General features: G+C 38.3%; 1 protein-coding gene across 9 annotated transcripts in view; it reads left to right on the top strand.

The window, feature by feature from the left end:
• FGD5 (FYVE, RhoGEF and PH domain containing 5) overlaps window positions 1–26440 on the top strand; it is a 180803-nt gene that overhangs the window by 67711 nt on the left and 86652 nt on the right. For all 9 annotated transcript variants that reach the window (XM_058168634.1, XM_058168635.1, XM_058168630.1 and 6 more), the window contains exon 3: window positions 19292–19421. In XM_058168634.1, coding sequence (XP_058024617.1) covers window positions 19292–19421 — 130 coding nt within the window. The remainder of the gene's footprint in view (window positions 1–19291; window positions 19422–26440) is intronic.

Below are 26440 nucleotides of genomic sequence, written 5' to 3'. Positions count from 1 at the left end.
AGATTTTGCAAAAATAATGGCAAATAGGTTAATGGAAATTGTACAACAAAGGATTCACACTGACCAGTCTGGTTTTATAAAAGGGAGACAAATGAGGAATAATGTTAGGCAGATAGTGAATTTATTGGAATATTTGGAAAAGAAAAATCAGATTCCGCAGCGTTTATATTCTTGGATGCAGAGAAAGCTTTTGATCGTTTGCATTGGGAATTTTATTTAAATTAACAGACAAAATGCAATTTGGAAATGGTTTTACACGAATACTTAGGGCAATTTATGGAGAGCAAACAGCTCAGATAATAATTAATGGTAGTTTGACAGATAGTTTTAAAATTGCGAAAGGAACAAGGCAGGGTGTCCTTTATCACCTTTATTGTTTATTTTATCTTTGGAACCTTTATTGGATAAGATAAGAGAGTTAAGGGAGATAGAGGGTATTAGAATTAGAAGATATGAATATAAAGTTAGAGCATTTGCAGATGATTTGGTTGTTATGTTGACTCAGCCTATAAATTCGAGTGTATATTTGTTGGAAGTAATTAATCAATATGGAAGGGTCTCAGGGTTTAAAGTGAATCAAAATAAAACAAAAGTGTTAACCAAAAATATGATTAAGAACCAGAAAGAAAAACTAGAGGAAATAACAGGATTTGAAATTGTAAAAAAGGTTAAATATTTAGGAGTCTTTCTTACTTCATCAAATGGAAATTGTATAAGAATAATTATGATGTGTTATGGAAAAAATTCAGAAGGAAATGAATACTTGGAAAAATTACAATTATCTTTGTTAGGAGAATAGCAGCTATAAAATGAATGTTTTGCCTAAATTCTTGTTCTTGTTTCAGATGATACCAATAATTAAGAAAGATAAAAATTTGGATGAATGGCAGATTGGAATTAATAAATTTATATGGGAAGGGAAAAAAGCGAGAATCAAAATGAAAATAATGCAAGATACACGGAAAGAGGAGGATTAAAATGCCTAATTTAAAACTGTATTATGAAGCAGTTGTTCTTTCGGTAATAAGTGATTGGTTTAATTTGACGGAGGAAAGGATTTTGAATATAGAAGGTTATGATTTATTATATGGTTGGCATGCATATTTATTGTATGATAAGAAAGTAGATAAAGCTTTTAAGAATCATGTGTTGAGAATTTCTCTTCTGCGTGTCTGGAAAAAATATTATTATAAGTTAAATTATAAAATTCCTATATGGGTATGTCCTCCGCACGCAGTAGAGAATATAAATATAGAACAGGAACAAGATATCATTACTTATAAAGATCTTTTATACAATGAGAGGAAATTTACAACTAAAATCTTTGGATACATTAAAAGAAGAAGGGAGGAATTATACTTGGTTTCAATATGGACAGTTAAAGGCTAGATGGAAAGAAGATCAGAAAATTGGTATCATTCAAAATGAAGAAAATCTGGTTAAACAAATTAGAAATCAAACTCAGGGGCATATAAAGAGATTGTATACTGTGTTGATAGAAATAGATTCTGAAAGAGATTTAATAAAGGATTGTATGATAAAATGGGCACAGAATATTCAAGAACCAATAATGTTGGAAACATGGGAAAAAATTTGGGTTAGAAATGTTAAATTTACGCAAGCGCAGAATTTAAGTAAAATTTTTATAAGATGTTTTATAGATGGCATTTAGATCCTAAGAAATTATCATGTATGTATCCAGATATGCAAGCGAAATGTTGGAGATGTAATTGTGATGATGCTACATATTTTCATGTATGGTGGACTTGTAAGAAAATTAAGTCTTTCTGGATAAGAATCTGGTGGATTATGCAGAATGTTCTGAAGAAGAAGATAAAGTTCCTACCGCAATTTTTCCTTTTGGGAATAACAACGGACTGTACAGTGATTGAGACTAAGTTGATTTTGAACTTAATAACAGCAGCACGACTGTTGATTGGACAATATTGGAAGAAAAAAGAATTACCCACAATAGAAGAATGGATATTGAAAGTTTCCAATTTGGCTGAGATGGCTAAAATCTCAGCCTTCTTGAAAGACAGTACTCAAGAAAAATATTTAAATGAATGGAAGAACTGGATTGATTATATTCAAAATAGATATCAGATTAAGAAATTTCGGATTGCTTTTGAATGAAGGATGTTATTTTTGATTTTAATGGAAGAAGTCAGGTTATGTGAGAGAGAAAGATTATAATTGTGTTAGATTTTAAAAAGTTTAATGTATGACTGTTTTGTTTAAGGAACTATACCTTGTGTTTGCTCCGGGAAGTCCGGGGGGGGGGAGGGGGGTTTAGGAGGGAGGGGGGAGGGGGAAAAATTTAATTGTTGTAAAACTTTTTTAATAAAAAAAAAAAAAAAAGAACTTGGAAGCCACAAATACTGTGGGCTGCATCATCACCTCTCTGAAGACAATCCATGCCAGTGTATAGTACAGCTGTACGTGATGGAGATGAAATTGTGGGCTACAGAAAGACATTTCCGCAAATCTCACTTACTGTACCACTCATCAGTATGTAGCACCATTCATAATTATTAATGCCAGAATGTAGTGAAGCATTCTTATCAAATTAATATGCCTTTCTCTGTAAGTGTAACCCATCCATTGGCCTCAGAAAGAGAGTGGATTAAAGCAAAAGCTACTTTTAGATCTGTGAGGACAAACTGTTACAAATTGCAAAAAGGCAATTTCCTAGAGAGACCAGCAAAGCTGTTATAATGGCTTTCAATCTGCTGCTAGGTCTGTTAGTGCTTTTTGTTTGTGCTGAACCAGCAGCTCCTACCGTACTGTGCCATTTTGTAGCCTCTTGGGCACTTCTTTTTTTAAAAAAATCTTCTTTTGATTAATTTGTAATAGGAAAAGATAGCAGAGCAATGGGTGCGTTCTTTTATTATCATTACTCACTGTTATTATAGATTAAGAAAGCATATTGTGCAGCTGGATGGGGTTTTTTTTCCAGATTCAGCTAGAAAAAAACCAATAAAATAGCTCACTGCCTCTGAAATATGTATCTAGATCTTTGTATGCTAAATACAAAGAAAGATGAGAATCCTGCAAAGTAAAACAAACAAAGTAGAAGGTATCAAGGCAGATAATTGACTTCAAAACGTGACAGATGGTGCTCCGCTGTGCCCCTGGATGATGTCTTGCATAAGAGAATGCTAAATTAAGGAGAATAATGACATCCATGCTCTGACAACCGTCATCTAGTGCTCAAACACTACTGTGTGAAGTGAGAAAATGACAGAATGAGAAGTAGAGTCAGGAATTTAGGCTGCTTTAATAAGCAATACAGAGATAAGCTTAACATTCTTTTTTTTTTTTTGGCATAAGCCAGCAGTGTGTGTGTCTGTGTGTGTGTGTGTGTGTGTGTGTGTGTGAATATTCATTTATGTACCTATGAGATTGATAACACTGTCTGACTTCATGGCATCTCTGGGCAGCATAGAAGACTAAAATTGTACAAGCATGATATAATAAAGAAAGAAGAAAATGATGTTTTAATAAATTTCTTAATTGTATTTTAATTTGTATTTATAGTATTGTATTTTTACTTGGCTGTGAACCGCCCTGAGTCCTCCGGGAGAAGGGCGGTATACAAATTTAAATAATAAATAAATAAATAAATGTTTGGACAGATCAATAAAAAATACAACTATACAAAACCTACCATCCATCCAAAGCCTAGAGGGATACGTCATGTTTTAAAGATTCCTTCAACAGGGGCAGAATAAGAGTCATTCAAATTTCTGGGTGATGTTCCAGAAGACAGGTGCTGAGACCAAGAAGGTCCACTTTCTGGGTTCCATCAAATGACACTGCTTGGTCAATGGGATCAGGAGCATGCCAACTCTATTCCACTGCTGGAGACAGACTCTTCTCATCCAAGAGAGACAGATATGCACAGATCCACTTCTACCATAATTTTTGCAATACAATCTCTAGATTAAACAGTGTTTATCATCGTGCATTCTAAAAGCAAAATCAGGTGTTATGGAACTGAATGGTTAGTTTGGGAGAAAAAGAGAACAACTCAGAAACTTAGGAATGAAAATGAATGTAAGTGTCCCAGAATAATGTTGCAGGATTCAATTTGGGTCAGTCACTGGGACCAGATATTTTTGTCTTCCGAGCTTTCGGACTTGCGCTGGAGCTGTCATAGTTCCAAGTAATACCCCCAACGAAAGAAAACTCGGAAGCTTGAAATTCCTCAAAGCTACATTTTATTAGAGATGTCATATTAGCACATCTGGAAAAACCCGAATCTGAAAGTTTCCAGGTTTCCCTACTCAAAGAAAAGTTCAAGTCCATGCCCAAACCACAAGTCCATCACATGACCCAATCAAATGTTGTCCCAACTGGGAATGCTTCCCAGGTCCAACCTTCCAGGTGCAGGGCAAGTTGGCCTTGACTTCTTGAGAAAGGAATGTTATTATAACTATATATCACCCATGCACCATACAATCCCCCCCTCCCAGTTTCCCACAGTAGTAAACGTGGCAGGTCTGAAGGCTTAATACAAAAGATAGCTTCCAGGCCTGACAGGAACCCTCCTCAGAGAACCTCTCTCTAGCAGAGTGTGTGCTTTGGGTTATATCTGTGTGTGGTATTTATGTGATGCCTGTTGTGTGTGGCTTTTCAGCTGTTGGTTGGAGTATTGATGGCTGGCTCTTAATAACATTGGCTATTGTTTCCTTATGCATTTGTTCCTTATGCTTTACTTATGCATAAGGAAACAACAGCCAACGACTTAAGAGCCAGCCATCAACATCCCAATCAACAACTGAAAAGCATCATATAAATACCACACACAGAATAGTCCAAAGCATGTACTAGAGAGAATTTCCCTGAGAATAGACTCCAATAGGAGTCCGAGAGCTCGGAAGACAAAATCTCTGTTCCTGGTGACTGACCCAGGTTGGATCTTGGGTCAGTCATATAATATGAGTGACCCAGGATATATTGGTATTCCCAGAACCTGTTGTGGTCCGCCAGCAGCCTGTGGACCTGGCAGTGGAGTCGGACAGTGAGGAAGCTGGGGAGGACAATGGACCAGTCCATGGGCCAATGGGAGTCAGGGGAAGGGCCGGACTAGGGCTCTGTGTTGGAGGCAGAGATGGGGCCAGGGCCATCTGGAAGCGATGCGCGGACTCAGGAGCCTCCAGAGGCAGACAGCTGAGAGGCAGAGGAACAGGAGGACCCTGTTCCTAGTGCACTCATGAGAAGAGCTGCCAGAAGGCAAGAGCAGCTGAAGCAAAAAGGATGACTCAGGAGTAAAGCCAGAAGATGATTGGCCATTCCCATAAGTCTTAAAAGAGCAGCAACGAGCCATTGGGTTCTTTGTGGAAAAGCAACATTGATTCCAGTGCTTCTTGTCAGCGTCTCTTGAACTTTGTGGGGGTTTTACCAAGAAAAGCCTTTGGCAGGTTGCCAAAGACAACAAAGGTTGGTGATAAGGCCGAAGGACTGTTTATGAAGAATTTGTTTTGGACTAAGCTGAGAATGAATTAATTCTCAGCTGTTTTAATAAAAACAGCTTGTTCAGGACTACTTGTGTTTGGTAATCACTACTTGGGCCTCGGTCACAACAGAACCAACCTGCCATTAGGCACAGGGAAGCAGTCACCTCTGGTTAGCAGATTCCCAAACATGACAACATGGTATTGGAGGAGAAAACATTGAGAAAGCAGCCTGGCGTGTAACTTCATTCTAACCAGTGTAGACCAATATAACAATAACATGCTCTCATCAGGGTTGGCAGCCATGCCAACAATGAACCTTTCAGCACAAAGTAGCAGTAATAACAACCCCAAAGAGAGTAATAAAGAAAGCTTCCATCCCCCTGGTCGGTATGAACAAAATGAAAGAACTGCTATTTCAAACCGGCTTATGGCTTTGAGGGGGGAAAAAGCACAGGGTGGATCAGGTAGTCTTGCAAAGAAACGGCTTTCCTGTATCCTTTGGGTAGCTGACAACAAATGATATTTTCTCCAACTCAGAGGAAGAATGAGGATGAATTCTTCATCATTTCCCAGATTTAGAAAGTTAATTTTCTAACTGTACCCCAATTTATTGCTGAATACATCATGAGGTTTTATATATATATATAATTGGTAAGTTTTATAATAGATCTGTAACACAGTATACCTCTTTTTAAATATAAATGATTTTGTTGCGGTGAGATGGGCTGCAAATTAATTAAATAATTTCTGTAACCCATCAAGACAGACACAGACTTCAGAAGATAATTAGAACTGCAGAAAAAACAATTACTACCAACCTGCCTTCCATTGAGGACTTGTATATTGCATGAGTCGAAAAGAGGGCTGTGAAAATATTTACAGACCCCTCACATCCTGGACATAAACTGTTTCAACTCCTACCCTCAAAACGACACTATAGGGCACTGCACATCAGAACAACTAGACACAAGAACAGTTTTTTCCCCCGAACGTCATCCCTCTGCTAAACAAATAATTCCCTCAACACAGTCAAACTATTTACTAAATCTGCGCTACTATTAATCTTCTCATCGTTCCCATCACCCATCTCCTTCCACTTATGACTATGATTGTAACTTTGTTGCTGTTATCCTTATGATTTATATTGATATTGATTGTTTCCTGATTGCTTATTTGTACCCTATGACTATCATTAAGTGTTGTGCCTTATGATTCTTGATGAACGTATCTTTTCTTTTATGTACACTGAGAGCATATGCACCAAGACAAATTCCTTGTGCGTCCAATCACAATTGGCCAATAAAAAATTCTATTCTATTCTATTCTATCAATAAATAAATAAATGTTATTTATTTATTAGAAATAATCCTTATTATTCCTGGATTTTAATAAGGATATATCAGTTATGTGGAGGGTAAGAAAGATGACCTTAATAGAGCAGGAGCTACAGTGTAATAAGACTTGTAAGATTCTATTATTATTACCCCCAAAAAAAGTAGTTTTAGCTTTTCTGTGGAATTGATTTCTTACAGTGGTCTAACTAGTGAGGTTGACAAATTACGATAAAGAACTGTTTCCATTATAATACACTGGTTTGGGATCAGTTAAGCAAATTCCTACCTCATTGAAATCTAAGCCATACATTGGCATTTCTGATTGCCCCAAATTGCTTTGTGAGGCAGTACTGTTTTACCTGGCAAAATTCCCTTAATTCTCTTAGCAGCTGTATTGAGTGTTTAATGTATAGTCTGTGCAAAGTCAACTGCGACTGGAAAATAGTCCCCAGTAGAATGGTAAGGGAGAGCCAGTCATTTAGCTGCACCAAAAGACATTTATGCCCTCCTTTCCTTCAAACATTGCTTGGCTTTCCCAATGGCTATTCTCTTATTCCCCTTCACTGAATTCTGCTGACTTTTACCAACCTTTCCTCGGGGTGGCCATTCTCATTATACAGCCATATTGATTGTGCATGCTCTCCCTAGACAAGCTGATGCAGATATAAAGAAAGAAGTAGTAAAAGTAAACAAAGCCAACAAAACAATAAGGGAAATGGGCTTAGATACACAGTACCGCTCATATTATTAGTCATTCTAGAATTAATCTCTGTATAAAGTGCTTCCATTGTCAGCCTTTGAATAAGGTTAAATCTCAGGAATCTGGTACCACTTTTTCTGCCTAACAAATTTTATTAAAATTTGTTAACTAACTATATTATTAGTTTCATGAACTAATGCCTTTTAATAACATTAGAATATAATAGAATAACAGATTTGGAAGGGACCTTGGAGGTCTTCTACTCCAACCCCCTGCCCAGGCAGGAAACCCTGCACCACTTCAGACAGATGGTTATCCAACATTTTCTTAAAAATTTCCAGTGTTGGAGCATTCACAACTTCTGCAGGCAAGTTGTTCCATTTATTGATTATTCTAACTGTCAGGAAATTTCTCCTTAGTCCTAAGTTGCTTCTTCTTCTCAGTTTCCACCCATTGCTTCTTGTTCTACCCTCAGGTGCTTTGGAGAATAGTATGACTCCCTCTTCTTTGTGGCAACCTGAGATATTTCTCAAGCAGGAAAGATAGTACCAAATTCCAGAGTTTTTCCATCATAGACAAACATAGTTCTCCTGTGTGAGGAAACTAGAAGATCACCAGCCTGCTTCATTCAATGCAGGAGTTGGTCTGCATGTTCTGAAAGAATGGAGAAAGAAATCCTTTCCCTCCTTCTCTATATTCTCTCCAAAAAGCATTCTTCCTCAAGCTGTTAATGCCTTTGCAAACAAACAGGAAATCAGAGTTGCTATTTGCTGCAAATGGCAAATGCAGTAAAAGTTACATAAAAGAACAGATATAATATTTTGATTCAAAGTTGATTAGCAATAGCAATAGCACTTATATACCGCTCAATAGTGCTTTACAGCAGTCTCTGGATGGTTTACAAATGTCAGCATATTGCCCCCAAACAATCTGGGTTTACTGATCTTGGAAGGATGGAAGTCTGAGTTGACCTTGAGCCGGTCAGGATCAAACTCCGTGGATAGCTCAGGCTGTTAGGAGCCTGTTATTAGAACACAATAGCCTGCAATTACTGCAGGTTCAAGCCCGGCCCAAGGTTGACTCAGCCTTCCATCCTTTATAAGGTAGGTAAAATGAGGACCCAGATTGTTGGGGGGGCAATAAGTTGACTTTGTAAATATACAAATAGAATGAGACTATTGCCTTATACACTGTAAGCCGCCCTGAGTCTTCGGAAAAGGGCGGGATATAAATGTAAAAAAAACAAACCTCTGACTGTAGGAAGAGTTAGCTTGTAATACTGCATTCTAACCACTGCACTACTACATCTTAGTTTGGACGCAGGGGTGTCAAACTCACATTGTCACGATGGCATCATGTGACATATCACAATTTCCCCCCCTTCGCTAAACCGGGCGTGGGTGTGGCCAGTGCATGACACGGCCCACGGGCCGTGAGTTTGACAGCCTTGGTTTAGAGCATGGTTGGAAAAGGGTGGCTATGTAAATGTTTTAAAATAAAATAAAGAGCATTTGTTTTGGAAACTCTAAATGGCTACTTTGTTACTGTAGGGCAACTTGCTCCAACTTGGAAGCCCTTCACAAATGTGGGACTTCTGGGAGATGTGAACTAAACAAATCTCTGAAACAGTAAGGACAATGACTGAGGCAAAGCTCAAAGAACTGGCAAGTGGACTGGAGTTTGCTAGCCTCACTCCTAATCACTTTTGGGAACTGCGTGTTTAATTACCCTAAGGCTACCAGAGATGTTCAAAATGACAAGTATGAAAGGCAATATGGTGAGTTTACCATCCTTCTTGGACAAAAGAAAAAATGATCAGACGTTTAAACCTACTTAAAGAATGTGAAATAAATAGCAAAAAGTCAATTAAGATTTGGACCTAAGAAAATTGTAAACAACTTAAGGATTCAGACAAATTTAAAGTATTGAGACTTTTACTTTAAGATTTTGGAAATAATTAAATAACTTAAATAGATGTTCCTGGGAACCAAATTGTTTTGTCTATCTTAAGTCATAACAAGACTTTATAATTTCAGAAACTGGACACTAAAGAGGACTAAAGATTCCATGCAGAAAAGATAGGGGGGGAAATGTAAATTTGTCTTTCATTTTCAATTAGTACAGAGATTTACAAAATGGAATAAAACGCTATAACATTTGAAATATTTAAGGAGATTCTCAAAGTGTGGAGCCAGAAATTATATGTTTGCTTCCATGGATAGACAATGTCCAAAATATGCCAATGAAGGAATAAATAGATGTGAAAAAATTTTTATTTGTTTCAGAAATAGTAGAGTCAGAAATACTGGATTACCAGATAGAGAAGGCAACTAAAGTGAAAATGCAAATGAGAAGCCAAGAGAATGAATTTGATAAGGACTTCCTACTGAATATATAAAAGAAGTTAGTTGAGGCTTTGAAAATAAAATGATAAAAAAGTGACTATGATAATGATTTTTTACTGGATTTACAAAGGAGATGTGCTAAAGCCTCAAAGAATCCCTTGGGGTGGAAAAAAGAAAAACTGAAGCAAGACTAAATCCTACAACAACATCTGAATGAATTAAAGATCAAGATTTATTTATTTATTTATTTATTTGTCAAACATGTATAAGATTACAGATATAGGTATAAACATGATTATGAATACAGGATAAGGATACAAATAAATAGGGACATTAGGACAGGGACGGTAGGCGCTTGTTGTTTCATAATTTTTATTAAAAGTTTTTATTGCCATAATAAAAGCAAATACTTATGCACGCCCCTTACAGACCTTTTAGGAATGGGGTGAAGTCAACAGTAGACAGTCTAAGATTAAAGTTTTGGGGGTTTGGGGAAGAAACCACAGAGTTAAATAGTGCATTCCAGGCATTGACCACTCTGTTGCTGAAGTCATATTTTCTGCAATCGAGTTTGCAGCAGTTTATCTTAAGTTTGTGTGCTCGTGTATTATTGCGGTTGAAGCTGAAGTAGTCATTGACAGGTAGGACGTTGTAGCAGATAATTTTGTGTACTCCGCTTAGGTCAGACTGAAGGTGGCATAGTTCTAAATTGTCTAATCTCAAAATTTCAAGCCTGATTGTTAGAAGTAAAAGGAAAGGAATATAAAAAGTTAGTTTGTTTGACCAAGGTCAGAATAAGACATGTTTCTGTAAAACTCTGGTTACTCTTTATGGACTTCTTGCTGAAAAGCTGATGATTTAAGGATTTACATATAGATAAGGGATGTGTTATGAGAAGATGAGATGTTTGTAAATTTAGAAGGGGTGAAGACTTTTCAAATTTGTTTAAGCATAAACAAATTCCATAGGTCTAAAATTACAAATATCTTGAGAAGAATGCCCTGACATCACACTTAACATTCCTGGTGGGGAAGAAATTCTTTCAATTTGCATTTCATTTTAAATATATATAACATCTTTTATATTTCTGTTAATTTTTCTTTATCTTTCACCTTCTTTTTCCTTCTTTGCATTTTTATTCTTTCTCTTTCTCTGTGCTTGATTTGTATTTGCTTTTATTATGGCAATAAAAACTTTTAATAAAAATTATGAAACAACAAAGAAAGCCCTTCACATACACTATGTGAACTTCAACTCCCAGGATAAATGAGGAGGGAACAATAAAATAACATTTTTCTAGACTTCACCATATACAGCCATGATGCTTCTTCCAGACAGACATTCTGGAACCGAAATACAATTAATCATCATTAAAGCTATAGGGTGATGTTGGTAGTTTCTGTCCCAGTAGAGCTCATTAAGATATCAGCAGGGATTTTGAGACTACAACGACTGAATGTATTTTTAAGTTTCTTTGTGAACAAGGCAATACTTTAGCATAATTTTTCTTTGTTCTACTATAAACACCACTGCCTTGCATCACCAGAATATGCTTCTAGCACTTGTATTAGGTTTTTGAAGAGGGACAGTAAATAGCAGCAGCTGTGTTAAGCAAAGAGGGGGGGGGAAATCAGTCTGAATGATGAAATAGAAGTTTACATCTAGGATTGTACTACTTCAAACTATAGGTAGAAAACTGTAGTTTTTAAAGAAAAGACTATCATTTTTTACATCATGTGTATATGAAATTAGAACATGCATAAATTCTGTCAATATGCCAAAATACCCAAAACACATTCTGTATTTATCTACCTGTAAATTAAGTCGCTTTGCAAAGTTATTTGGCTGAAAATGTAGTTTCCTCTTATAATCGGCACTATAGCTGACAAAGTTCTCTTAATTTTATCAATTTCTTCCCATTATATTCTCCTCTGTGATTTGAGAAGAATGCCCTGACAGCATACTTAACATTCCTAGTGAGGAAGAAATTCTTTCAATTTGCATTTCATTTCATCTTATTATGAACTTACTCAAATTATACTTTTTAAACTTCACAAGTGGCACAGAAATAGATGCATATATAATATATGAGTTCATAAACTTCCGTATATTGGGGAAAGGAGTGGAAGGAACTGTAATATGACATATGTGGCAAAAAGAAAAAGATAGTCAGAGACAGGAAATTATGTCACAAGTGAAGTAAATAGAGGAATCTATAGATACTCTTGTTTAGGAGTTGAACTAGACTCCAGAATTAAAACATCCCCAATAAATAGCTGTAAACTCTGTCCTGCCTTGCCTTGTTGGAATGATTTCTATGCCACCTAATTCACTGGACCTGAAGAGCTTCCTCAAGAAACTTGGCAGAGTTCTCTACATTTTTAATCGTATATATAGAGCCTATCTATGGGCTACATTTGTAAAATAGCTATTGTGTTTTTACTCACCTTTTCCCAAGAGGCTTTAATGAGAATTCTGAACAAGGTTGCAGTGAGTCAGTTCAGTCTTTGGATTATTTTTCTTGTGTGATATTTGATTGCCATGTCAGAATAGAATAAACAGGACACCATTTTATCTGTCAAGTTCAAAAATCTGATCCTATATAATAATAATAATAATAGTAGTAGTAGTAATAATAATAATAATAATAATAATAATAATAATAATAATAATAATAATAATAATAATAATAATAATAATAATAATATTTTTATTTATAGACCGCCCTTCTCTCAAAGGACTCAGGGCGGTGTACAGCCACAAATAAAATACAGAAAGAAACAACAATACAAAACTAAAAACAACCCTTAAAAAACCTATTTAATTTGGCTACTTATAGATAAAAATATTCCCCCTAAAATTTACTAAAAAATTTAAACCCATAAATCAATTTAATAATATAAAATTTAAGCGAGTCCAGCAAGACGAAATAAGTAGGTTTTAAGTTCGTGGCGAAAGGTCCTAAGGTCAGGTATTTGTCAGAGTCCAGGGGGAAGCTTGTTCCATAGGGTAGGAGCCCCCACAGAGAAGGCCCTCCCCCTGGGGGCCGCCAGCCGACATTGCTTGGCTGACGGCACCCTGAGGAGCCCCTCTCTGTGAGAGTGCACCGGTCGTTGGGAGATAGACGTTGGCAGTAGACGGTCCCGTAAGTAAGTATTTAAAGGGCATTGGACTGCAATATGATCTAAAATCTCTTTAGCAGTTTTTAATGGAGACACATTTCAGTTTCAAGGTGAAGTGCAACTGTTTTTGAGATGGCATGGCAAATAGATTGTACTGTAACTTTTGGGGTAAAGTTTATCCAATGTGGATTAACTTGCTGGCTAGTGATTTCTGGGAGTTAAAGTCTACATATATACTCCTCTGGATGGTGCTGAGGTTGGGGAAGATTGGTCCAAAATTTTTCACACATTTTCTAATACTATTGGAAGTTTCCTTTTACCAGTACAAGCTATTTAATGACTGCAATCAATAATGCTAGTATTTTCTTGATCACGTTGAAGCAGACCCTGTTTTAAAGTCTGATGTTTCTATTGGAATTGCCCTGTATTTATTATTGTCATAAAAAGTACTATAATTAAATTAGGAAGGACAAAACTTGAAGATTATAAGGAAAATGAATAGTATCTAAATGGCTTCAAAAACATGGACAGAAACAGACAAAAATCTCACAAATGTATATTCACAGAGCTACCATATTCTTTGTAACGTTATATCAGATACTTCATATCTTCTGCAGCATTTTGGGTTAATTAGTGATGAGATTGTTGGGTCTCTGAGAAACAATGGAAGATTTCCGTTTTGTTGAAAGGTAGCATAAATAGACAACCAAGTCACTGAGGCAAGAGTTTCTCTATTCTTCATCCTAAAGTTATTTGGTGAATTATAGACTGGAAGTATCTAATAAGGGAGTGGGTGGAGTGGGAGAAGACCCATAAAGGTGATGAGTTGCCTTCTGTAGTGCTTCAGGGAATCATAATAGCTTGCATTTACATAGTTGTCTTACATGCTTGCTGTGAAAATGTGCCACAAGTTTCTTCCCTGAGCAGTTGCTGTTCATTTTAAAGCCATTACAGCTTCATCATGTACACCAGATATTATTAACAATTGTTATGAGCTACTGTCTGAGGTATTGTATGATTACAGTAGACTAGGGCCTGCTTTGAATCAAATTTAAAAAATTAGCTGGGTGCTTTTCTATCCCAACTTTTTTACACGCAAAAAGAATAAGAAATTAAGGAGACATTTAGTCAACCATTTTGGATGGTAAATATGCTAAGTTTTTTTGGATTTTTTTGGTCCATTTTGACACAATCATAAATTTGTCTCCAGAACGTTCTTGAACATAGTGAAATATGAAAGACTCTACCAGGCATTCCCTAATTTTGAAAGATACCTTAGATAACGTTGAATGGAATTTGGGGGATACCAAAAAGCCTGGAGAAATCCATTTATCGTGCAGTAAGGGATTGAGAAGTTGGCATCTGCTTGGGATGGCCAGAATTGGACTAACCAAGGGATCAGCATTTATTGATTATAGAATTGCAGGAGAAATTGCCAGTCAGGGTTAATATACACAGTCAGAACTGAAGTTCCAAGAGTTGACATGGAAGCCCTAATATTTAGTTAAGATATTCACTTGGTTTATAGAGTTATTGTTATATACATTACTATAATAATAATAACAGAGTTGGAAGGGACCTTGGAGACCTTATAGTCCAACCCCTGCCCAGGCAGGAAACCCTACACCTACTCAGACAGATGGTTATCCAACATTTTCTTAAAAATTTCCAGTGTTGGAGCATTCACAACTTCTGCAGGCAAGTTGTTCCAAGTACTAATTGTTCTAACTGTCAGGAAATTTCTCCTTAGTTCTAAGTTGCTTCTCTCCTTGATTAGTTTCCACCCATTGCTTCTTGTTCTACCCTCAGGTGCTTTGGAGAACAGCCCAATTCCCTCTTCTTTGTGGCAACCCCTAAGATATTGGAACACTGCTATCATGTCTTCCCTAGTCCTTCTTTTTATTAAACTAAACATCCTGCAACCGTACTTCATATGTTTTAGCCTCCAGTCCACTAATCATCTTTGTTGCTCTTCTCTGCACTCTTTCTAGAGTCTCAGCATTTTTTTACATCGTGGCAACCAAAACTGAATGCAGTATTCCAAGTGTGGCCTTACCAAGACATTATAAAGTGGCACTAACACTTCACGTGATCTTAATTCTATCCCTCTGTTTACGCAGCCTAGATCTGTGTTGGCTTTTTTGACAGCTGCTGCACACTGCTGGCTCATATCTAAATGGTTGCCCACTAGGACTCCAAGATCCCTCTCACAGGTACTACTATTGAGCAAGGTACCACATATATGGTACCTGTGCATTTTGGAGTTTTGGTTTTTTTTGCCTAAATGTAGAACCTTACCTTTTTTCACTGTTGAATTTCATTTTGTTAGATAGCGCCCAATGTTCAAGTCTGTCAAGATCCTTCTGTAACTTGAGCCTATCTTCTGGAGTGTTGGCTATTCCTGCCAGCTTGGTGTCATCTGCAAATTTGATGAGTTCCCCATCTATCCCCTCGTCCAAGTCATTGATGAAGACGTTGAAGAGTACTGGGCCTAAAACAGAGCCTTGGGTTGCTCCACTGCATACTTCCCTCCATGTGGATGTAGTTCCATTGAGGACTACACGTTGAGTGCGGTTTGTCAGCCAGTTACGAATCCATCTGGTGGTGGTGCTGTCTAACCCACATTTTTCTCCTTTATCTAGTAGTAGGTTATGGTCTACTTTATCAAATGCTTTACTGAAGTCCAAGTAAATTATATCGACAGTATTCCTCTGGTCTACTAATTTTGTCATTTTGTCAAAGTATGCAATAAGATTAGTCTGGCATGATCTGTTTTTGACAAACACATGTTGGCTTTTGGTTATTACTTTGTTTGATTCTAGGTGTTCGGTGATTCATTGCTTGATTATCTTTTCCAGAATCTTCCCTAGTATTGAGGTCAGGCTGATAGGTCTGTAGTTTCCTGGAGCTGTGAAATCACAGCTGCCAGTTCTTTAGCTGGTGTTGGCCTTCATATGAATCAAGCTCTGCCTAAGAACCTATAATATGTCAGTGTAGTATATGTGCAGATTCAAATAGTGTAATCATTTTTAATTGGCAATGGCCATTTTGTGTATTCACATCCAACGTTTTTTAACTTGGGAATGTCTGACTATTTTTTCAACTATATGTTCCCACCAATTCTTTATTACTGGCACGTTATGGTTGGTCACACAGTCACCCAGATGTTTAGATTATATCTGGTATTTTTATCCACCTATTGAGTCCTTCCCTGGTTTAGGCAGATGCTGTTGGTTGATGATGTTAAATGTATAGCAGAATATAAGCTGTTCCAAGCCCAATGCTTCTGAGTACTAGTTGTAGGGGAAGAATGGCTGGAGATTCTATATCTTGCTTGAAGGCATCCTTAGGGTTATTTGTTATTTGTTTAGCTAATTTGAGAAACAAATGCAAACTATGGGCCAAGGCTGTTCTTATGTACCGTATATACTCGAGTATAAGCCGAGTTTTTCAGCACGGCTTATACTCGAGGTTTTTTTTTTCTTCTTTTTTTCACATTATACCGGATGGCGCAAACTTGGCGGGCTTTTGCATTAGCGCGGGGAAGCCCTGCCGGTGCAGTGAGAGGCGGGCGGGGAGCCGCCAGCCTTCTCGGCTGAGGAGGAGGGTTTCCGACCGGTAGCTGCCTCATTTCCCACCCTCGGCTTATACTCGAGTCCCCAGTTTACCCCAGTTTTTTGGGGTAAAATTGGGGACCTCGGCTTATACTCGGATCGGCTTATATTCAAGTATATACGGTACTTTGTTATAGCTTGGTGGCAGGAAAAATTATTTGTAGGTAGGAGTTTCTATGGAAGGAAGTGTCAATAGTATCAAGAAAGTGGGTGGAAATGAGCAATTGAAGCTCCACCCCTTTTTAATGTGCTTCATTGTACAAGTAAAAAGGAATGAGACTTGGATTATTCCATCATTTTGATACTGTAGAAATACCTGTATATCCTACTGTTTGCATGCATAAGAAATATATATAAGGGCAGCTGTTCATCACTATAAACATCATTGTTGTTATTGTTAGTTGGGAAGTTGTGTCTGACCCATCATGACCCCATGGACAACGTTCCTCCAGGCCTTCCTGTCCTCTACCATCCTTTGGAGTCCATTTAAGCTCATGCCTACTGCTTCACTGACTCCATCCAGCCACCTCATTCTCTGTCATCCCCTTCTTCTTTTGCCCTCCATCTTTCCCAGCATTAGGCTCTTCTTCAGTGGATCCTTCCTTCTCATTAGGTAGCCAAAGTATTTGAGTTTCACCTTCAGGATCTGGCCTTCTAAAGAGCAGTCAGGGTTGATCTCCTCTAGGACTGACCGGTTTGATTGCCTTGCAGTCCAAGGGATTGCAGGAGTCTTCTCCAGCACCAGAGTTCAAAGGCCTCAATTCTTTGGTGCTCAGCCTTTCTTATGGTCCAACTTTTACAGCCATACATTACAACTGGGGAAACCATAGCCTTGACTATACGCACTTTTGTTGGCAGGATGATGTCTCTGCTTTTTAGTACGTTGTCTAGAGTTGCCATAGCTTTTCTCCCAGGAGCAAGCGTCTTTTAATTTCTTGGCTGCAGTCCCCATCTGCGGTGACCTTGTAGCCCAGGAAAATAAAATCTGTCACTACCTTCATTTTTTCCCCATCTATTTGCCAGGAATTGAGAGGGCCAGATGCCATGATCTTAGTTTTCTATTATCATTGGTTTCATTTAATTTCACTTATGATTGGCCCTACCACTCTGGACATTCATTGCCCAATGTCCAATGATCTTTTCTGAACAAGATATTAGAAAGGACCATGGAATGTTTTCTTGCATCTTTTCTTTTTAAAGCCCCTACCCTATAGAGTTCCTTGAGATCCAACAGGCCTCTACCCTCTTAACCTTCTGGAAAACATTAAGAGCTGACTTTTCCCTCCAGCAGTGGGAAAATGTGAAGTTGGAGTGTTGGGGGCTGTATTGGGGAAATTTGATTGTGGTGTCAAAGTTTATTGTTTTCAAAGTTTTTACTATTTGTATACATTGTTTTATTTTTTGTTGTGAGCCACTCAGAGTTTAAATTTTTAAATGGGCAGCCATATAAATATTATAGATAAATACATTTTTGGGGGGATGAAATGGTTCTTCAGTTGCTTTTAAAAATGGGTTCCATTGTAGAGGTCCATTGTAGAGGTTAAAACAGCTTTGGATGATTGGATCTGCAACAGCAAGAGCGAATCCCTGCTAGTTCTTTTGGACCTCTCCTTCATATTCAGTACCTGCAGGCACAATTTCTCCTAAGATGATCGTGGGATGTAGAATGTGCTCATGTGATTTCAGCCCCATTTTGACTTAAGTTTTCCAAGATTCCTTAACACTATTCCTTGGTTAGCTAATACATTTATTGTCTCTTCATTGGCCCCCTATACCACTTAACTCTTACTGCCTTATGGTTTAAGGTTGCAGTGGTGTTAATCATTAATACGCTTAAAAACTTGAGCTCTTTCTACCTAGAGCAGGGGTCTGCACACTTGGCTCCTTTAAGACTTGTGGACTTCAAGCTGAAGTCCAGGTTTGGCTAATATGATTAATAGGTTTGTTTACTATAAGCTACAGGTCAATACATCAGCTGAGCACCAGTTTGGGGAAGACTCTAAAAAAATTATTATTGTTAAAAGTAATTTGTGAGTGTTGTGAAATCACAAACGTTTAGATTTAAGCAAAGATTTGTGAATGTTGAGGCACATTAGAAATAATGTTTCTGCTTTCCCTTTACTATTTGCTGTCTCCTCTCTATCCCGTTTGACTTCTTAACAACTCCAAAAGGAATTTCATAAGAATTAACAGATTCTAGAGTAGTGATGGCTAACCTTTTCTGGACTGAGTGCCCAAAGCGTGTGCATGCGTTCTGCCCGAACCACCAAATTGCAATCTGCACGAGGCCCCCACACACACCCCGCATATGCACGACCAGCCCCCTGCGTGTGCCCCATGCCCCCATGCATGCATGCAGAGCCCCCCCAGATGCGCCCCCACACATGCACATGCAGCTCCCCACATGTCCCCCACCTCCTGCGCATGTGCATGTGGCCCCCCACATGTGCTCCACCACCCATGCATGTGTGGCAGAGTCCCAGCTGACCAGCGGGAGGCATGTGCACATGCGCAGCAGAGCTGAACTGGGGTGCCGAGTCGCGTGCCTACAGAGAGGGTGCTGCGTGCCACCTCTGGCACGTATACCATAGGTTCGCCATCACAGTTCTAGAATATCAGAAAAACTTCATCTAATATTAAGGGTAAAGTTTCATTCCTATGCTTTTTGTCCAGTGGGTATCCATAAGATAATGGTTTTTTCCTTCTTTTCACAGTGCTTATACAGAGCCTTACAAGGTGTGCCCCATCTCTGTAATTCCCCTTGAAGATGTCACATCTGATGAGGAACAGAAAAGTTCAGAAGATGAAGACAGTAATCAAGGAGATTCCAATATCATCCACAAGGTAAAAATACACTTTTCTTTTGGAGTACATTTTGTAGATCCTGGGAAATTTGTTAGGATATTTACTAGATTTTCTTCCAATTCCATTTCTTCTGCGTTTCTGAAATGAACCGCCATCTACTGCTGTTCGTCTTTTAACTGCTTTGTTCAAACCAGAATTAAATGTCAGGCCTGATATTACTGAAATCATTTTAATTTTTTTAATTTACATTTATATCCCGCCCTTCTCCGAAGACTCAGGGCGGCTTACAGTGTGTAAGGCAATAGTCTCATTCTATTTGTATAATTACAAAGTCAACTTATTGCCCCCCCCCCAACAATCTGGGTCCTCATTTTACCTACCTTATAAAGGATGGAAGGCTGAGTCAACCTTGGACCTGGTGGGACTAGAACCTGCAGTAATTGCAGGCAGCTGTGTTTTAATAACAGGCTTCTTACAGCCTGAGCCACACCGCAGCCCTACATGATTATGTAGCACTAGCCAAAACTGGTCTATATTAGGATGACTTATTTTAAAACATTCATAGAAAATAAAGTTCTAGTTTTTATGGGAACCTAACTCTGTTTATTTAAAAAGCAATATTTACTTATGAAACACAAATCAGCTCTACCATTTTCTTGTAGAGAAAAACATATAGTCATTGTAAGCAGATTTTGGTGTCTTATTATTAAGAAAAATTGGCAGACACAATAAATTTAACTGCTGAAAATAGTACCAAGAATTTGGAAATGAGGTAATCTGAAAATAGTTTTGGGCTGGTCTAGTAACAAGTGTAATTTGTTAATTTTCTGGTTTAATTGTTGGCCTTTTTCATGTACACCTTTTATCAGCCTGAATGCAGGAATGGAAACAGCAACTAGTAGAAAGTATTTTCAATTTAATCAGAAAATGTTTTTTATTTAAAGTGCATTGGTAATTTTTTATACCCTCAAGGCAGCATTGAGTTCTGACAACTTCATTTACCAATTCCTGCAGTTTTCTTGGCAATATTTTGTAAATGATTTGCCATTGGCTCCTTCCTAGGGCTGAGAGAGGGTGACTGGTCCCAAGTAATCCAACTGAATTGGACCTAGGTGAGACTAAAATCTACAGTCTCCCAGTTTTTAATCTGGTGCACAAATATTCCACCAAACTGACTAATTTATAATGTAAGCAAAAAATGCTAAAAAATGATTGTTTTTCATTATGCTGAATATTATAGTAGGTTTTCATTATGCGGAAATTCTGTCCTAACTAAATATATAATCTTACAAATCTTGAGGTCGCTAGATTGTTCCTCAAATATTTAAAGAGGCCTTATGAGTTCCTTAGATAGTGGCATGACAAGCATGACTTCTTTTTCTCCTATCAACCCTTCTCCCAAACCTAATTATCCTTAGCCAAACAATTACATTTCATATCTATCTTGTGAGTTTCTGTTTCATGAAAATCTTAGCAGGATTCTGGAACCTGTGCAAGTAGATTTGTTGCTCTGGGATATACGTTAATAAGAGCAACATAGCATCTGCGGTATTTACAACCCAATCAAATGTCAGACAACAGTAAATAGTATTGTTCTGAAAAGTCACATGTGCTTTAGCATTAAATGAACCATTCTTACTAAGAATGCTGCTGTTAAGTTCATTTTTAAAAATTGGTAACTCCACTGCAAGCTATTAAGGAACACAAGTTGATTTGTGTAAGTAAGGCAGTTTGCAGCAGAGTCCAATTAACCCAGATCCTCTGTCAACTGAATGTATTATTAGCAATTTTAGTGTCTTCTCTACTTCTGTTGCTGTTCAGATTCCTTAAAACCAAAATCTGACTATTATATGCACATTTCTGCATCTGGGAAAGGAGTACACATTGAAAAATGAAGCTGAATTGTTGTATAAATATATAATGGAAAATAGTTTTTTTTAAAAAAAAGAAAATATGGATTTCTTGCCTGCAAATCCCTTCCTTCTATCTTAAATCAAAGGACAGCCCAGTAAATATGGCCAAAGAGCTTTAACTACACTTACCCAACACTGCTAGTTGCACTGAAGCACACACACTATTTGGAAGCACAGAGAAACTGCATGTATTACACAAGGCATATAAAAGTAGTCAGAGGGAGAATATTTCAGAATATAAATGGAGGGCAAACTCTCAAAACTTGTGGGCATAATGTGAATTATTTCAAATTTTAAGTTATTGCAATATTCTTCAATCAAAGAAAGAAGTACTCCCCACTATTATGTAATGTTATTTAACTGGCAGCTTGGAGCAGGAGGAGGATACAATATTAGAAGGAAAAAAAGCATTTACTTTCAGGTTATCCCTCACCAGAAGTCACATTGATTTCTCCTTTTTCATTTTATTTTATTGATAATTTAGAGGTTAACACTGCATTAAAAATTCTGGCATATGGCACTGGATTAGAGAACTCCCAGCTAAATATTTTTAAACCTCTACGATGCTCCTCAGAGAGTGATGTGCCCTTCACTTAGCTAAAATTTCACCTCTAGTTTACCTTAAGGCATACTGGGACCAGCCTTCACATGTGTGTCTCATGTATATATTTGTTTGGCTGCTCACCGTGGAGGTGACCTTGACTTTCATGACAACCGAACTGCGTACTGGAAGAAAATGGCACATGGCAGATGGCGAAAGAAGACATTCCTTTTTCCTTAAATCGTCATTAAATTACAATTGTAGGTAAGGAGGATATTTTACATACAGTATTTTATTTAGCATTCGTACATATTATCAAGGAAGCAAACGGTTACACAGATGAAATGTCATAAACCAGCAATCTACTATGGGTACATCTTCAAGGGCGTAAAAACACGATTTAGTAGGCAAAATCAGTATACTATCCTCTATTCATCACTCTATCTTACTGTATGTGTCAGATCTCTGTTGCTGCTTGATAGCTTGCTGATAGTTCTTTATTCCCTTCACTGCTAAAACATTTGGATATACTTGTCATGCGGCTTGGAACATTTGTAAGCAATCATAGTCACAACATATAGCAGTATAGCTAACACTCTGCATTTCTTTCTTGAAGTGGTAACAATACAGATGGCTTTCTGTAGCCATGCTTTTATTATCTATGGTTTAATATACCCATAATAGCTGAACAAATAGAAACTCTGTTGCGGCTGTAAGATTTCAGTTGTGGAGAAGGAAACTATTAATTGAGAAGTTGATTCTTCCTCCCTTAACCATCATCTGTCCAATATATTTATTCTTCTTTCTCCTTGCTTGGATATGGCACATAATGTCAGGCCATTCACGAGGCTTCATGTGGCTTCCTTAAGGCTACCAATCTTCAGAGTGGCTCACTCAGATGGTAATGAAAGAAGTTGCCTGTTTGTGCCATATGGTTCTGCACAGCTTGTTCAGAAGTTGGAAGGTCCTGGGATGCTCATGTTACTATAGCTTCTTTCAGTGACTGCAAGATACTTATGGTAGGGATTGGTTTTCACTCCCTTAAAGCCTCCAATCACAGCTTTGGTGATAGTGATTGGTGCTACTTCTGAAAACAGTAAGACTACCACATGTACCTCATAAGCATCTTCCCTGAAATTGTGTGTTTTCCCCTTAAGGTTTTCTATGCCACAATTCAAACACAAAACAAAAACATCCCTTTTTTTTCTTTGAGCCAAGCCTATTCCTTCTTGGTTGCAAGAAAGTTTCACCTCTATGCTAACAATTTGGTTAAATGTCTATGGAGATTCTCAGTCATCCAGGGCACGGTTGTCCCAAAGGTGCTTTTTCAAGAGGCAACTGGACTTTCTGGTTTTTCTCTGAAGACGTTTTGCTTCTCATCCAAGAAGCTTTTTATTACGGCCCGGTAAACTCAAGGTAAACTGCACCAAACTCGATTGCAGAAAATATTAAAATTATAAAAAATTTAAAAAACCCAATAAAAACCCCAATTTAAGATTATAACTATAAAAACCATTATGCCTTAGGCCAAGTAAGTCTATTTGTTCACATAATTTAGAGCTGTCATGCCATTTGAACATTTTGGACTAAGCTTTCCCAATGACCAGGTATTGGAAATTACTTGCCCTGGATCTAGCCATATTGATTAGTGCTTTACTCTGTTTGGCAAAATGATTTCCCATTATTTGCAAAATAAAACAACAGGACAAAACTTGGGATGGAGTGGATTGAAATTTAGGTGTCTGCATACAAAATATGTATTGAGACATCCTCAGATTATGAGGGACCCAATGTAATAGGTTCTAGGAATAAAGCCTGCTAGAGAATCAGAAATTCAGCTACTAGCAATAGCAATAGCTATTAGATTTATATACCGCTTCATAGTTCTTTACAGCCCTCTCTAAGCATATTGCCCTCAACAATCTGGGTCCCCTTTTTATTGATCTTGGAAGGAGGGAAGGTAGAGTCAATCTTGACTGGCTAAGAATTGAACTGCTGGCAATCAGAAGAATTAGCCTGTGATACTGCATTCTAACCACTGCACCACCACAGGTCTACTAGTTAAAATAGACAGTGCTGAGGTAATTGCTGAATTAATTTGCTTTAGTACTATAATGTATGTATTTGGGTTGGCTAGCAAATGCTATGAATTTCTCAGTCTCAAGTGAACAAAAACATTACTTACTAGAACATAGAATCATAGGACCTTGGAGGTCTTCTAGTCCCCTGTCCAAGATTCTCCTAAGTATGAATGCTAGCAATGATTTATGGCTACTATGTGATGAACTCTGAAAATATTTCCATAGAGGTTTTTCTAGGCATGAGAGTTGTTTTCAATGAAGAGGTATTTAAGTTAAATCTGATCACAAGTTATTTAAATCTTATTGTACAGTGTTTTTTTTAAAAAAGGGCATTGTGTCACAAAATAATAGAGTAGAACTTCTAGCAATTTCTGAGATACTGAAAAATATAACCTCTCTTCTGAAGTATGTTCCTTTTGAGCATATGAAAAAGTGTAATTATGGGTCTTACAGACTGTAAGATCAAAAATGCAACAATAACCTGCAGGCTGCCAAAGAAATGCAGTCTGTTTGATTTTCAAACCTTCAAAATTGCATGGCAAATGCGCCCGCACCTCCTATTAGCAATGGTAGATTATTTAGACAAATATCTTACCTCACCTCCCCATATCTCTGTTGAATTTTCAAATATAATCCATATTAATCCTTAAATATTGTATAATGTTATTGTTTATTACAGATGTGTTAAATGACATATACACTAAATCACGGGTGTCAAACTCATGGCGTCACAGATATTTTTTGACATTTTTCTCTTTGCGGAGCTGGGGTGGGCATGGCCTGCCGGTGGGCCACCAGTTTAGCACACCTGCCCTAAATTTTATCCTATTTAAATTTATTGCACATGAAATGTGGTAATTTTGAGCAGAGGTGGCGCAGTGGTTAGAGTGCAGTACTGCAGGCTACTTCTGCTGATTACTGCAGTTCAAATCTCACCCGCTCAAGGTTGACTCAGCCTTCCATCCTTTTGAGGTGGGTAAAATGAGGACCAGATTGTTGGGGGCCATAGGCTGACTCTGTGAACCGCTTAGAGAGGGCTATAAAAGCACTATGAAGCGGTATATAAATCTAAGTTCTATTGCTAATTTGCCTGTCATTTGTGTATACTAATTAAGTACAGATAGTCCTCAATTTACAATTACTCGTTTAGTGAGCATTTAACATTACTGCATAGAAAAAGTGACTTATGGCCATTTTCACACTTGTGACTCTGGCTGCATCCCCGTGGTCACATGAACAAAATTCAGATACTTGGCAACTGACTCATATTTATGACAATTGTGATGTCCTGGAGTCATGTAATCATCTGTTATAATCTTCTGACCAACAAAGTTAATGGAGAAGCCAGATTCACTTAACGACCGTGTTACTAACTTAACAACTGCAGTGATTCACTTAACAAATTGCGGCAAGAAAGGTTGTACAATGAGGCAAAATTCACTTAACGACTGTCTCACGTAGCAACAAAAATTTTGGACCCAATTGTGGTCGTAATGGAGGACTATATAATATATATTAATATACAACTGATTGATTCACCTTTTGTACTGAAGACTTGTGTTTTAAATTCAAACAAAAACCAATCTAATCTAAGGGGGGAGGGAGGGGTGATCTATAAGCTAGTCCAGCATTCGGAAGACCATTTCCCTTCTATATAAATGGAACACAGGCTTCATTATCCTGCTGCGCTGGTTGGGGGGATTGGGAGTGGGAGGCACCGTTTACCGGTGGTTCTCCTCCTATCTCTCCGACCGGTCGCAGTCGGTGTTGACAGGGGGGCAGAGGTCGTCCCCGAGGCGCCTCACTTGTGGGTGCCGCAGGGTCGATTCTCTCGCCTTCTGTTTAACATCTACATGAAACCGCTGGGTGAGATCATCAGTGGTTTCGTGTGAAGTATCAGCTGTATGCGGATGATACTCAGCTGTACTTTTCTACACCGAACCACCCCAACGGTTATCAAGTGCTGTCCCGTGTCTGGAGGCCGACGGGTCTGGATGGGGAGAAACAGGCTCAAGCTCAATCCCGCCAAGACAGAGTGGCTGTGGATGCCGCATCCCGCACAGTCAGCTAACCGCGGCTGAACATCGGTGGCGCAGTCATTGGCCCCGATGGAGAGGGTCCGCAACTTAGGCGCCCTCCTGGATGAACGGCTGTCTCTAGAAGAGCATTTGACGGCCGCCTCCAGGAGAGCGTTCTACCAGGTTCGCCTGGTACGCCAGTTGCGCCTTTCTGGACCGGGATGCCCTATCCACGGTTACTCACGCACTCGTGACGCCTCGCCTGGATTACTGCAATGCTCTCACATGGGGCTCCCTTGAGGGCATCCGAGGCTACAGTTAGTCCAGAATGCAGCTGCGCTGGTGATAGATGGAGCCCTCGTGGCTCCCATATGACACCTATCCTGCGCAGACTGCACTGGCTTCCTGTGGCCTTCCGGTGCGCTTCAAGGTTTTGGTGACCACCTTTAAAGCGCCCATGGCATTGGGCCGGGTTATTTACGGGACCGCCTACTGCGACCGAATA

This window comes from Ahaetulla prasina, chromosome 2 (genome assembly GCF_028640845.1).
Source record: "Ahaetulla prasina isolate Xishuangbanna chromosome 2, ASM2864084v1, whole genome shotgun sequence".
Classification (NCBI taxonomy): Eukaryota; Metazoa; Chordata; class Lepidosauria; order Squamata; family Colubridae; genus Ahaetulla; species Ahaetulla prasina.
Note: the sequence above shows the minus strand (reverse complement) of the source record. Positions and strands in the feature narration are given on the sequence as shown.